Raw genomic sequence first — 15,810 nt, forward strand, 5'->3', positions numbered from 1 at the left:
CTGCGTCTACACCCACCACACCCCAAGTGATAACCGGTGTACCCACCAAGTACTGCCTCTCCCCCCCCCTGCATCTTCCCCCTACCTCTGATAAGCGCCACACAAGGGGTAAACTCTCTCAGGAGTCACCCCTAACTCATTCACAAGGGGAGGGGCACATATGGGTGCCCCTTTAATAGAGGGGTACCCTGATGTGAATAAGCCCCCCACAACCAACTTCCCAGGGCTTGTGGGGAAGAGGCCCTTGTCCCCGTCGGCACGGGTACAAGGTACTTTTTCAGGGACGACCCTGGAAATGCACCCCCCCAGTGCCGAGGGCATGTGGCCTGGTATGGCAGGGTGGGGGGGCGCTCGCTCATCCCTCCCATTTCCTGCCCTGCCAGGACTATGCTCTGATCAAGAGTCTGGTTAGCAATATTAGGGGACCCCATTTTTTTACCCCAATTGTTGGAGTCCGGTTCCTCCTTAAAATTCCTACCAGACCTTAAGGGCCTGGTATAAATTTGAGGGGGAACCCCACACACTTTTTTTTAATGGGGTCCCTCCTAAAATTCCTACCAGACCTTAAGGGTCTGGTATGACTTTTGGAGGGAACCCCATGTTTTGTTTTTTTTTACTTTTATTTAAATGTGGTCCTTCCTAACATTCCTACCAGACCTAAAGGATCTGGTATTGTTTTTTTGGGGGGGGACTGCACACACTTTTTTTCTTTATAAATGTCCTTTTTTTCTTTATAGATGTCACTTTTTGCTGCAGCAGGTTCTATACATCGTACAGATGCGTCCCTTTACAGGCATTTAAGGGGACTCCCGGCACAATATTTAAAGGAAATTTTTATTTTTATAGTTTCACTTTAAGCAATGTTAAAATCACTGATCCTTTAAAATGTTTATTTTTTAAAAGTGTTTTTGTCATTGATACATGTCCCCCAGGGCAGTAGCCGAATCATCATACACTTGTTATGGCCAATAACTTGCATATAAGCCTTTAAAATGGAGACATTTGATTTTCAGAGCTCTGGTTCTATAGACTTTCAGTAAGTTCGAAATTCGAGTTCAAACTTTTTCCATGTTCTAAAGTTCGAACTCAAACCAAAATCAGGTGTGTTCAGACCATGTGTACTGGACAGGAAGTTTAGGGAAGCTGAGCTGGGAGACTTGGAAGCATTTGTTCAGAAACCTGATGATTGTAATTGTTTGGGCAAAAAAGTAAAGCAATTGTTTTCTGGGCAATGTATATTTGTTTGATCTGTATCCATTATTGAAAAAAGTTTAAGCGTTTAATACTATTTTGAATGCGCAAAACATGCTCATTTTACATATAATCTTATGGGAAGATTATTTCTGGAATTAATAATATTAGAACAGATGAACCCCAGTTATGCATTATTTGTATACTTACATCAGACCTGCTTAGACCAATGTAAGTATGTTTATGCCATACCTGTGTGGCTGATGGAAATCCTGTAAAGCACAGTAGTAGATGGGGCTACTACCGAGCTGGCCATGACCTTCCAGGTGCCGCTACTGTTCTGTGCTAAGCGGCTTCCCCTCTGCTCTGAAGACATAGAGGGTCAATTACTGGGCACAGCAGCTGTTCAGAGAATGCCTAGTATCCAGATAGCAAGGATAACTTGCCACGGCCTTGTAGCAGGGTTAAATTGTAATTCTTGATATTTTGCTGCACACATTCCTGATAAGTTGTAGACTTGCAGCACAAGTTCTAGTTGACACTTTTTGAATTTGTAGCAAATTTGCTTGGAAAGTCTACAGCAAGAGTCCTGTAGGTCTTAGCAAGAGCTCTGCAAGTGTACAGCATCATCTGAAGACTTGCAATGCAGACTTGCTGCAATTGTGCAACAAAATTGTGAAGCTTGGCTAGTCTAGCAATGGTTTAGCAAGTCATTTTCAAACTTGCAGCTCAATTGCTTTCTATCTGGGTATTTGTATCAATGATTACAAGATGTTCTCTGATTGGACTAAGGGAAATTACATTACAATCCACCCCGGTCCAATTAGAAGATTTCCTGTATTCACTGATAAAAAATTCTAGGCGTTCTACGAATGGCCGCTGTGCAGAGTGAGTGATACTCTGTGTTTTTACAGCTGAGTGGAAGGCACTCATCGCAGCACCATACAGGACTCAGAATAATGTCCAGCACTGTAGTAACTCCAGCTGCTACCACGCTTTGCAGGATGTCCACTATCCCATCAGGTATGGCATATGCAAACCTAAATTGGACCAAGCAGCACCAAAGTAAATTTGCAAACTAATGCATACCTGGAGTTCTACTTTAAAGGAGAACTATGGAGTCAGGGCTTTTCCCCATAGTTCTCTTAAGGGTCACAGGAGAACACAAACTAGCCTTCTCCTGTGACCCAAAGCTCAGTATACTGCACCTCGCGGTATACTGAGACGCCGCAACCGGAACGGATCCCGACATTGCTGTCAAGATCCGCCCAGCTGCGAGATGGACAGCTGGCTCTGCCTATCCAGAGGCAGAACCAGCGGTGCCAGCCCCCTCCCCATCCGTTCCACCAGTCAGCGCTGGAGGATCGGAGCAGAGAGGGGGGGAATCCCTGCAGGGAGCCGTAAGTGACAGTCACGGCTCTCTGCAAGGATAGATTGAGAAGTGAGCGAGCAACGGCATGTGTTCGCTCACTTCTCGATCTACTGAGCCGACCTGTGACAGTTTCATTGTCACAGGTCGGCTCAGATTATGAGGCTGAGTGAAAATCACGCGCCTCATAATTTTCTTTTAAAGTCAAAGACAACCAGGCAACTAGCATTTTGAGGGAATGCACCTTTGGCAACCTACATTATTCTTTCATAGAATAATTCATTTCCTAAGCTGGCCATACACCTATAGATTTTCTACAGATTTTCTATGGTCGGATGGAAAAAGGGCAAAAGATTCCTCCATCTACGCTAAACTGTATGGATAGAGGAATCCCTCCCTGGGCCAACCTTCAGTATCTTGCTAGTCGGCTCCGCTGGCTGTCAAAATATCTGAACTGTCTGATTGGATGCAGGCATTGTTCAGGTATTTTGAGGGCCAGCGGGGCCGACCAGCAAGATACTGAAGCTTGAGCCAGTGGGAGATTCCTTTATCCACACAGTTTAGCGTAGATGGAGGAATCTTTTGCCCTTTTTCCATCCGACCATAGAAAATCTGCAGATAATCTATAGGTATATGGCCAGCTTTAGGCAGATACAATGTGATTGATTTGTGAATGTTTTAATGTAGTTCTTTTTAAATCTGCATATGCTTCTGCATCGATCATTTGCAGATAACCTTGATGCCTTTACTCTGTGCTCACGAAAACATACACAGGCTCTAGCAAACACACAATGGATTTATTACAAAGCGTGGTATGAATGCTGGATAAGCGGCACCTAGAATAAAAATGTGATTTGTGTTTTTGGACTATCTGGCTGCTGAAATGGATTTTAAATGAGAAATAAAACTGCACGATGTGTGTTATCTGGAAAAAAATGCAAAAAAAAATTACATTTGAAATGCACATTCTAGGTCTGAAAATTATTTAAAACCCCAAAACATTCTATTTTCTGAAAGCAGAAAACATGTAAATAAATAAATAAATAGAAAAATGTAGTTGCAAATGTATATGTCACTGTATACTTTTAACTGTTTTTGAAATCCATATCTGCAGGAGGAGTGAAGAATTTGTGGTCCAACTCAGCTAAAAACTCAACAATAGAAACGCTCACATATATTTGTCGGCCTCTATTGGGGACTGCAGCAGAGGTCACATAGGTGGAAAAAATCACCACAGTGTACCAATTTTGCCTGATGTTGCTGATTTAAATGGTAGAGAAATGCCCAGGTCTCGCCATGCAGCCTGGTGGGATTCTAAAAAAGGTGGGGATCTAAAAAAAAGATATGCATAGTCTATGGTGATTTTTGTCCTCTTATGTGACCTCTTCGGCAGTCTCCAATAGAGGCCAACATTAAAGTGGGTGTTTCCATTGTTGAGTTTTTAGCTGGGTTGGACCACAATTTCCTCCCTCCTCCTAGAGAAGCTATTGATGTGAAATGTGTTGAAGATTATTACCACTACAGCAATGACAAGCTACAAATTATCTGTAATACACCCAAATTGGACATTTTGATGTTAAGTTATGCACAGTTGTTGATGCATTTGTACAGTGTGTATGGTATGCATGGGAGGTTGTAGTCACCTTTACAAATATTTTTTGTTTGTTTGTTTTTTAATGAAGATTAATGAAATATGCTTTTATGACATAATAATGTTGGTTCTTGGTTGTACCATTAAAAGCCCCTTGAATTTAAAATGCTTTACTATATTCCTCTGAAAGTAGCAAGCCAAAAAATTACAAAATGTTCAAAATATTCCCCGTAGCATTAAAGTCTATCTGGTGGAAACCCACTTTGCAAAGAATACATAAACATGTGCAAGGAAAGAAAAAACTATTTTATTTTTGTTGCACTGTTGTGGAGTAGGTCCCTTTAAGACAGATCTAATGTTGCAACTGACCGGGGCTTCTGCTAGCAGAGACTTATGGGGTGTGAGTTTTTTGTTCAGGAATATGCTGGCAGAACTGGCTATTGGAGATTACATGTCCCAGAGTGCTGTGAGAGGAGTGCACTCTGGCAGAAGGAAAATGTCTTGATTTATTCCCCGTGCGGAGGTCGACAGGGCAGGCTGTCTGTGGCTGCTGTGAGTGTAAAGGCTGCTGAGACTGTATCCTGTGTCCCTGTCTGCCCTACTAGTAGGACCAACAGAGCGTGATAACCTGCCAGGTGGTCATGGTGAGCTGACCGCTTGACACTCCATGCCGTTGTGCAGAGGCCAGGAGCGGAGATTGGGCCGTGACAAGCAGACACCACATCGAATGATCTGATCATCATTCGATGTGGTGTCTGCTCGTCACGGCCCACGGTCGCTGGCCAGTGGTTTAATCTTCGGCTAAGCAACGTTGGGCCCCATCGTTGCCTAGTTGAAGATTAAAACACTGGCCAGTTGGTTAGGTACTCGGGTACATTAGGACTGAGAAAGGGTTCTATGCTAACCTTAATCCTGTGTAAGGGGATTGTTGTCAGTACATCCATTGCTTATATACAATCACCTTTTATAACTGATTCTAATTTATGCTCTGAAGTCTTTGACAATATAAAGTATTTTACTGCGCATATGTTCAAAGGGACATTTATCTTTTTATTGGAAGTAAACTACTTTAAACCAATTCAAGGTGCGCTGGTGTGCTGTAGATCACCCCTTAGGAGTCACCGGTAGTGCTACCCTGTGCTGGGATATCACTGATCGTGTAACCGGGGAAGCTACATTTTGAATGCACATGATTGGATGATAGGGGTCAGCAATGGGGAAACTAGACATTCTGTCACCTGGGCAAAGGCTCAGAGTTGCTCCCCCCCCAAAATTACTTTCATCATTTTTTTTTTTTTTTTTAAAAGGGTCATTCATGATGTAAAAATGGTGGACAAACCCAAGTTAACTAATTCATTTAATTTTGTGGGGCCATAGTCCAGAGTCACAAGGTCAGTCAACCATTTTTCCATATTTGCTGGAATACAGCCCAAATAAACATGCTAGGTATGAAAGCCATGACTGAAATAAAATTACAACAATAAAATACAATACATTTATCATGAGAAAAATAAAACAGACAATTTTAACTCACAAAAAAACATAACGTAGACAAATGAACAATGTCTAAATCAGTCTTGGCTCTTGTATATAACCACCTCCTGTGCTAGTGATGTGCAGAGCTGCTGGTGACCATACTCTGTGAAAGATCTGGTGTATGACATGAGTTGGTCTCCGGTGCACTCTGCTTGTTACCTGCTGACACTTCTTCTACCTGTCACCTGTTATGAAGCACTATTCACTCATAGCTCAGCCTTTAATTGCAAACTTCATGCTAGAAAGCCTGTGTTTGAGTATGAGTATTACCAAGAGGGAGATATCATTATTGGAGGACTGATCTCTGCTCACTCCAAAACTGTAGAGCATAGTCGTTGTGATGGGCAAGCCATACTATACCATTTCTGTGTACTGTAAGTCGTTTTTTTTGCATATTTTAAGAAATGTGATACTAAATGATGTTAAAAATGTGCTCATTAAAGCAGTAAATTGCAAAATTGTGGCAATCTAATTCCCAACAAAGGTTAACTGGACATTTATAAATGAGAGGCTAACTGCATGTTTGCACGACTTTTTTTCCGAAGTTTGAGAAAATTTGGAAACTATGGCTTAGACATCTACAATCATCTTTTTTTCATAGAAGACTTATTGAACTTTAAACAACATGGCTCCTACCTTGCATAGTCAATCTGACATGTTTATTCTGGAGAGTTGACTGGACCCAAGACTGCTCTTTCCCTCTCCTTCCCTTTTCTTTCCCAGCGCCCCTCTCAACTCTTCCCTTTTCTGGACTTTCTTTATTTCTCTTTCCACCACCTCTGCTCTTACTGTCTCTACTGTGAAGGATCTTCTGTTTATCTGAACTTTCACATTGCCCTTAATAAAACTTAAGGTTCTGTTCTGTAATTCATAGACTCAGAGATTGTATATACAATTGTCATCAAACATTCTCAATTTTGCAATTATTTGACAATGATATGTTTCTACTGTTGTTAAACCAACTATTGCATTTCTCTGGATATACAGTATGTTATGATGTTGGCCTGCGAGACAACGCTTTTTCTTTTTGCATTATTCAGGATTATTTACTTTTGTGTCCTTTTTAGTTGTTAAAACTTTTAATAAAACTATTGAACTTTAACAACATTTGAAGACAAGATGGATATACAGTTTCAACTTTTGAAGCATATGTTTAGGTCTATTGTGGCAGTGCATGGCAATGCTGTGGTGCAGTTTGGCAACTTTGGCACCCAGGACTCTCAGCCAGAGGAGCTGAGAGGGACAAAAATGTAAACCATTTTATAAGGAAGAAGCAGGCTTTTCAGATTCTTCCAGGTTTTCCTAATTTTATCTGGGAGCTGGAGCTCTGGGGATTTCTTAGGCCTCATTCACATGACTAAAAGCTGGCCCGTACAGATCCATGCTGCGTGCATGGCCTTATTGGGCTGCTTCCGGGAAGGACAGGTGCGGCAGTTCTGGTGTGTGATTGCACACCAGAACTGCCACGACCATGTGGGTGTCCGTTCCCGTACGCAGACAGGATGGATCCTGTCTGCGTCCAAGCAGGGACACCCGCACCCACACGGGTGTGCAGTTTGAGTGAGATTACGTCAGTGTACGGCCGCATATTCCCATATATATATAAGTCACATGCAGCACCTGTCCTTCCTGGGAGTGGCCCGATACGGCCGTACATGCAGTATGGATTTGTACGGACCGACCGTTAGTCATGTGAATGAGGCCTAAGAGCTCTGGGTGTGATTAAATCTCCAGTCCTGGGGCCAGGTGTTGCCAATGCCAAGTCTGCGCTAATCAGGTGGTTGTACAGCCAGGGAGGCTGGCAAATTTGACAGGCTGAGGGGGCCAGGCACACAACGTGTGTGGAAAGCTGCTGGAAGTGGCTATAGGGTATGTGGTACCACTGAGGCATTTTGTTGAGGCACATGTTAAAGTACTGGGACTGGGATACTGTGAGTAAATGGGACAACCTTGAGTCAGTGAGACCCTATACAGTATTTGCGGAAGAAAAGTGAACTTTACTTTGTCTTGTCTGCTGAAGTTAAGCCTTCATTTGTGCTTTTCACCTGTGAGTTGCCTGAAGAGAAGAAATAAAGACTTGGTTTATAGAAAAGCCCTGAGCGAGTGCTCTGTGAGCTCCCCAACATAACACTATTTTAGATTTGAAACTTTTTTAATATAGTGCTTCTTTAATTGTCACTACAGGGTAAGAAGACAGTCTATTATTTTACCTGTTACCTACAGGTAACACGGTCTATGCTGTCGTAGGGTATGACAACCTTCACCATGCACATAGTGCTTTAATGGTTTGTGTTAAAGTGACAATAAACTCAGGAGTTAAATCTTAAAAATGCATTCAAGTACCTTGTCTATTCAGGCCTGAGATTCATACAATTTTGTCAGATGGCACAGACAGCCTGGCTTTTTTCTGCTGAAGTTTGACAATATAGTTAGGTCACCTACCTGCCCCCAGCATGTGATTCGGCAGTAAAGGAGCAGCAACACACTGATGTGGTCATCTCTCTGCTCTCCCTTCCTGTCAGCATGTTCCTAGGCAGCACATGAAAATGCAGGACACTTAATTGGCCCCAAGCACTGCCCCTCTTCCATCCTAAGTGCTGCTGTAGAAGGGATTGCAAGAAGCTGAAATCAAGTACAATTCAGATAATTGCATTTAGTTGCATTTAGAATACATTTAATTATTTTTGCATTAATGACATAACGGTGTTTACTTTTTCAATACCTGTCTGGAGTTCAGCTCTAACCTTATGAATGGAGTCAAATGTTAGATTTTCATAATGTTTATTTTAAATGATTTATAGAATTAACGCTGAGGAGTACAGAAGCATCTTGGCGATGATCTTTGCTGTTAATGAGATTAATCAGAACCCCGATCTTCTGCCCAATATAACTCTCGGTTATCATATATTTAACACTTGTGGAGATCCAAAGAGAACCTTGGGATATGTCATGCAGATATTGTCTGGAAAAAAGATGGAGGCTCCTAACTATTCCTGTAGGGAACACGGGGAAGTGGCTGGTTTTATTGGTGACTCCAGTTTCCATACAAGTTTTGCAATGGCCCAGTTACTCAGTCTATATCGATACACACAGGTAAGTGATCACTGTAAACATATTAATAGGTAATCTGATTATATCACTCGTAAATGCACTCATTAACCACTTTCTGACCGGGGTGTTTATACCCCCTTCCTGTTCAGGCCATTTTTCAGTATTCAGCGCTGCAGTGCTTTGACTGACATTTATTCCGTCATGCAACGCTGTACTGAAATTAATTTTATACCATTTTTTGGGGACAGATAGAGATTTCTTTTGGTGGTATTTAAAGTGACATTAAACCCTCAGATTTTGTTAACATAAACCAATACTGTAATGTGTGCCTTACTGTAATTCATGGTAGTTTCCCTTCTCTATGCTGCTCTTCCTTTTAAGTCCTCATGTCTTCTCATGCTTGGGGTGAACTTCCCTTTGCAGCTCAGGGCCTCTTCCTGTAGTGCTGGCTCAGGTTGTGAACCTATACACAGACACCATGTATCCATTCCTGAGACAAGGCAGTCTGCTGCAAAACAGAAGTTCTGCCCAGCATGAGAACAGATACAGATTAAAAAGGAAGAGCAGCAAAGAGAAGGGACACAACCATGGATTACAGTAAGGCACACATTACAGTATTGGTTTATGTTACAAAATCTGAGGGTTTAATGTCACTTTAATCACCACTACGGGTTTTTTTTTTACTATATAATGAAAAAGTACAGAACATTTTGAAAAAAAACCTGTTATCCCTACATTATGTTATAAAACATTTATTATTACCCAATATTTTGGTAAAATATAAAAGTCAGGGTCATGTCGGGTAAATAGACACCAAACATGTCAATCTTTAAAATTGCGTGCACCCGCTAAATCGCAAAAAAACTACCATACTCAAAATTGACCATAGCCAACACTTTAAAGGCTTTTACCGCTCATCAGTTTAGTGTTATCAGTGATTGATGGCCCTAGAAGTATTGCTCTCACTCCAACGTTCGCGGCGATATGTAACATGTGCAGCATTGCGCCGCACATGTTACATATTGCCGCGAACGTCTGAGTGATGTAATCGTTGTTTTCGCACGTAGGCGGACTTGACGCATGTTTCTGTGTGCATGTGGGGGCGGGGGACTTTCATTTTTTTTTTGCTTTCATTTGTGATATTTAATCTTTTTATTTTTTTTGGAACTTACATTTTTTTAAACCTTTTTTTTTTTACTGAACTTTATTGCTATCACATAGGGAGCAAACAAGTTCCCTACGTGATAGCCAATTTGCAGTGACAGGTCCTCTTTATGGAGACATCAGGGGTCTTTAAGACCCCTAATGTCACCTAGGGAGCCCCAGAGACCTGCTTCACCAGCATCTCTCCGGTTTCTGTACCGGAGAGTGACACTGAATGCAGGAAGTGATGTAATACACATCACTGCCTGCATTCCAAAGAGAAGGAGGAGATCAAACAGAGCTCGTGTACTGAGCTCCGTTTGATCTCCGGCCGCAGAGCTGCTATGCTGGTCCCAGGCTCGCACCGGGCACAGCAGAGCTCGGGATCACCAGCAGCGGCTGCGACAGAGTGGGGGCTCACACCCGCACGCATATTGCAAGCGATCGGGCATCTCTACAGACGCCCGAACGCTTCGCTGACTGTTTACATTCAAAGCCGGCGAGCCGTTTTTAGATGTCCCGGATGGGACATCTAAAAACGCCCACTCGCATTCAAGAGGCCGCTGTAATTAAACGGCTGGACAGCAGGTGGTTAAATAAAGCTATAGCTATTGTTTATAAAATCGGGAAGAATTAAAATCTACATCAACACTTTATTATTTTACTTTCTGGCATTATCTATATAGATCTATATAGATCTTACGTTATCACTAGAGGAATCACCACAGGAGGAAGGAGGTCCTGCTTTTTCAATATAGATCTTTAGTTTTCAATAGAGGGATCACCAGTGGGAAGAATTAGGTCCTGGTTCCTCTATATAGATCTTTAGATATCACTAGAGGGATCTCCAGCAGGAGAAAGAAGGTCCCGATTCTATAGATCTTTAGTTATAATTAGAGGGATCCACCGCAGGAGGAATGAGGTCCTGATTACTCTATATAGATCTTAAGTTATCAATCGAGGGGTCCACTGCAGGAAGAAGGAGGTCCTGATTCCTCTATATAGATCTTTAGTTATCACTAGAGGGATCCCCAGCCGGGGGAAAGAGGTACTGATTCCTCTATACAGATCTTTTGTATCACTAGAGCGTTCCCCAGCTGGATGAAGGAAGGAAGAAGGATTCCTCTATATAGATCTTTAGTTAGACCTTATTTACTATGCCTAGTTCTGGAGAACTCACACAAGATGTTGATAAAATAGAACTAGTCCAGTGACAAAAAATAAAAATGAAGAAAGGTTTGAAGAATAAAATATATCCGTTGAGACTGTAGAAACTTTATATGAACAGTCTGGAGAAACAAAATGAAAGGGGGAGAACCCAAATTAAACATTTAACCCTTTTGCCAGCTGAGCATTATTTTCACTTATTGCACGCATGTTAAGCTCTGTAATTTTGCTAGAAAATTACTTACTTCCTCCCTGAAAGCAAAAACCCTGTAAAATAAAAAGGTGGTAGTTACATTTTGTTTTATTTTGCACAATATTTGTGCAACTGTTTATCAATCTATTTTAGTAAAAAATATTTTTTTGCACAAAAAGACACTGTAATTCCCCAATCCGTGCATAAAATAACATTAGGTTGTGTCAAGTAAATAGATACCAAATATGTTATACATCAATACTGCACAAAATAAGGCAAAACATTATCAATAGGCAACGCTTCAAATACCTTTTACAGCTCATCAGTTTAGAGTTAACCTCAAATGAGGGACCCAGAATTATTTCTCTCATCTCCAGCATTTGCAGAGATACCCAATATGTGTTGCACAATTGCTGATTTTGGTCTGCCCCCACTACCATATTGTGGTGCCTCGGCTGCCCTATTGCTGTGCTCGGGCACTGTAATTGTGCCATGCATACCTTTTCTGCAACTTGACCCAGCTGCAAAATCTTTATTTTTTTCTGCAGGGTAAATCCTCTAAATTTCTGTCCTTTTTCTGGTGGTAAACACTATAAAGGGGACTCAGCTGTAAAAGTTATATGGTTTGCTGCAGGTAAATAATGCTCTGGGACTCATAGTTTGTGACCTATTCTACTGCCTTGGTAATCAATATACATGTGCATTCGGATTTAGATGAATCTGCAAATCAATAATATATGCCCGGTTATACTAAAACGATATTTGGGCATACATAAATTTGTTTTCAGAACACGCTGGCGACCATTTTGGCCACCGGCATTTTCTGTACATGCGTATAACGTCACATGACGGTGATGCCACACGCTGAATGCGTGGTGGCCATATTGTTCACCAGCGCATTGTGGTGTGCCGCCATTTTGGAGTAGATCTTGGTATACACCAAGATGGTGGAGCTCGAACATGCGGGTGCCGGCATCTTGGTATATACAAAGATCTACTCCAAAGTGGCGGTGAGCATGGCAGAACGCACCAGCGGTCGATATGGCCACCCCTCATTCTGCGGTTTCAGTGTGCAGTTTTCGGATTTGGAGGCACGTTGTCTCCAAATCCGAAACAACATAAAAATGTGTTTCCTTTGATGAAATGAATGAAAATGTTTTTGTTTTCATTTGTTTCATATGAAAACATTTTTTTTTTGTTGTGCACATGTCTAGTAATCAAGAATATTTGTGGCTATTGTCTCTAAAATTCTAACTATGATTTCTTGATTAAGCCCTGCCTGCTTTGTCTTTGCCTGATATGTCTTTCTTTGAGACCCACTGGGTAATCTGGCAAGAACACATATGTTTTGTGCCCTTTTTGGATTGGCAAGTAAACATATGCTGTTTCCCTTTGAACACTCCCACACACCACAAAGGCACTAGAGTACTAGGCCTAACTTGTTTTAGTTTTTGGAACTAGAATGTAAGCTGAATTGGAGACTTTTTCCAAATCAGCTATGTTGGCCTAGATTGTTCACTTATCCTGCCTTCTCCAAACTCTTCACCCTTTAGTGAATAACCCTGTTGGTTTATGCCAAAAAAATGAACTGTATAACTTTGCAGCTCCACTGGGGACATTGCCTGGAACGTTAGGGAGTAGAGCCACTGTGGACCCCCACTGCTCAACTTGGGACTCCAAAAACATAGTGGAGGGGGTAGGATTTTGCTCCCAGCACTTAGTGGTTGCTGAAATGACCTGTCACATGTTGCAGAAGAAGCTCTGACCTTAACGTGATGTTGGATGCAGATGTCAGCTCAATGTGGGGATTTCTGTTTAATGTGGGGGCCCTGCTTGCCCTGACCTGCCAATTACTCTACACCAAATACCACCATCAACATCTGACCCCAAGCACCAGGGTCTGGACAGGTGAAGGGGAGGTGCCACAGTAACATTATGTAACACACTTACATGTACTGACATTGTATGGAACATTTATATTTCAAATCAGAAGAACAGCCTAGGGTGACAGCCATGTCCCTTTAGATAGTTCTATATATAGTGGAAAAGTGAACATAGTCACACAAGGACCAGAAGTATGCTACTTGCATGATCACCAGGTAGGGATGCACAGATACCAGTTCAGATACCAGTGCAGATACTTGGCATTTTCATGAGAACTACCAGGGTTGCAGCGGTTGCAGCTGGGACCTGGCTCTGGCGCTCCACCACTGTCCTGAAATCATTAGTCTGTATTGTTTTAGAAAAACTGTCACATGAAATTAAACAAAAATGTATCAGTACTCGTACTTGTAAGTACTCGGCAAGTACCAGTACTCGTACTCGCAAAACTGGTATCTGTGCATCCCTTTATACATATTTATAAAAACAAAATCGAACATTAAAACAGAGATGTACAAATCCCAGGAGCTCCGTGTGCTCCTTACAAATGACAGCTGCCTCCTAATTTTTGAATTTTTCTCTAGTGTAGTCTTGGACCTCAAAAGTATCGGTACATGTACTCGTACTTGTACCGAGTACTGTACTTGGTATCTGTGCAACCCTATCACCAGGTATAAAATAAAGGGAAACAGCCAATGCAGCCACCACATCTGAGCTGCAAAATATTATATTTTGTTCTTGGGTTTAGTATCAAGATTTACCTATGATTAAATACAAAAATAGAAAAATATTTTTCTTTTTTTTTTCTACAGGTCAACTATCGAGTTGCTGACCCTCTCCTAAGTAACAAAGATATGTATCCAACATTTTACAGAATTATTCAGGATGACTGGGTCCGGTATGCATCTATTATACACTGTCTGAAACATTTTCAATGGAATTGGGTTGGAATTATTATACCAAGTGATGGAAGTGGGGACACAGAATTAGAAGAGCTCAGAAAAATGATGACTCATCACGCCATCTGTATTGAGTTTATAGTTAAACTTACAGACAAAGAGAAAAACAATATGCAGAGTATATTAACTGCTATGAATTCAAAAGCTATGGTTATAATAATATGTGGATTTTTCTCCACAGATTATTTGGATTTATTTGTTGAATTAAAGGCTACTATTGAAAATAAGACTCTAATACTCCATGAGTCATGGACCAATGTAAAATATATGGAACAATATTTTATTCCCATCTATAACTGTAGCATCATTTGTATATTATCACCAAAAACAATTCCCAGCATGGAAAATGTAGTTTCTATTGTAAACCCATCTAGTCGCCCAGGTGATCCAATGATGGAAGACATTTGGCTTCAGATATTCCATTGTCTCTCCCCAAATGAACATAAAAACTTTTTTTTCCAATTTATGTTCACATTTTCTGGAAAAAACTGTTCAGGGAAAAGTTACCTTTTACCAACGTTGTATGGCATGAAAGACTCAAAGCATGCCTATGCATACACAGCTGTTTATGTTATTGCTCACACTTTGCATGCAATTAAATTCACTGCAGACAAACTTGTTACACGCAAATTACAACAGATTGTAAGTCTTACCTAAACTATTGGGTACAAATACCGGTAATCATCTAATGTACATCTAATCTACAACAAATCTTCTAAAAATGCCCCTCCCCCCACATAAACAGAGGAGTAACTCTTCCTTTAAACATATGAGGGAGAGCTATGCAAATCATTCCCAAATCTTTAGTCCATTGACAATATAAAGGCAAAGGCAATATAAAAATTCAATAAACAATAGGGTTGAGGTTCAGTTTCACCATTTCCATGAGTTCAAGGTGAATCCTGTGGGTTAAAGAGTAATGGAACCAGAGAATTTATGTGCAGATGCGCTCAGGGGAATTTAATCCAGTGTTTCACCTATCAACTATGGCCAGCAGGTTTAGAAGGGTCAAACAAGTACCAGATTAAACCAGCACCCTTATGTAAAAGGGGGAGACATGGTGAGAAATCAGATTAATTTAAGACATTGTACTTTAAATCTGATTGTTATCTATTTATGCAATCAACCCCTTTGCTGTGTTTTTTATATTTCATTATTGGGCAATTTTTATTTTATTTTGTATCTGATTTTAAGGCAGTGGTTACTTTTAGCTTCTGTTCCATCCAAAGAAAACTTTTTTTGCTGCAAGGGCTCCATTTTTTAAAGGTTTTTTTTTTTTAAATGTATTTACTTTTAACCACTTCAAGACCAGGTGTTTAGACCCCCTTCCTGGCCAGGCCATTTTTCAGTGTTCGGCGCTGCGATACTTTGACTGACGTTTATTCCGTCATGCAACGCTGTACTGAAATGAATTTTATACCATTTTTTGGGGACAGATAGGGCTTTATTTGGGGGTATTTAATCACCACTGGGGTTTTTATTTTTTATTATAATTAGGAAAAATTACAGAAAATTTTGAAAAAAAAAAGTTTTTTTTACATTATGTTAGGAAACATTTATTATTAACCAGTTTTTTGGTAAAATATAAAAGACGGGGTCACGTCGGGTAAATAGACACCAAACATGTCAAGCTTTAAAATTGCGCGCACCCGCGAAATTGCAGAAAACTACCATACCCAAAATTGGCCATAGGCGACACTTTAAAAGCTTTTACCGCTCATCAGTTTAG

At 40.9% G+C, this 15,810-nt stretch overlaps 2 protein-coding genes across 2 annotated transcripts in view; one reads left to right on the forward strand and one right to left on the reverse strand.

Annotated features, from left to right (window-relative positions):
* LOC108795572 (vomeronasal type-2 receptor 26-like) overlaps window positions 1–12,157 on the reverse strand; it is a 32,227-nt gene extending 20,070 nt beyond the window's left edge. The window contains exons 1-2 of the mRNA XM_018566848.1: window positions 12,087–12,157; window positions 2,104–2,231 (exon numbers count right to left, since the gene is read on the reverse strand). Coding sequence (XP_018422350.1) covers window positions 2,104–2,231; window positions 12,087–12,157 — 199 coding nt within the window. The remainder of the gene's footprint in view (window positions 1–2,103; window positions 2,232–12,086) is intronic.
* Window positions 12,158–12,185: 28 nt separating this feature from the next.
* The window catches only part of LOC108795573 (vomeronasal type-2 receptor 26-like), a 17,273-nt gene continuing 13,648 nt past the window's right edge, over window positions 12,186–15,810 (forward strand). The window contains exon 1 of the mRNA XM_018566849.1: window positions 12,186–12,251. Coding sequence (XP_018422351.1) covers window positions 12,186–12,251 — 66 coding nt within the window. The remainder of the gene's footprint in view (window positions 12,252–15,810) is intronic.

Source organism: Nanorana parkeri, unplaced genomic scaffold, assembly GCF_000935625.1.
Source record: "Nanorana parkeri isolate BGI_ZX_2015 unplaced genomic scaffold, ASM93562v1 scaffold983, whole genome shotgun sequence".
Taxonomy (NCBI): domain Eukaryota; kingdom Metazoa; phylum Chordata; class Amphibia; order Anura; family Dicroglossidae; genus Nanorana; species Nanorana parkeri.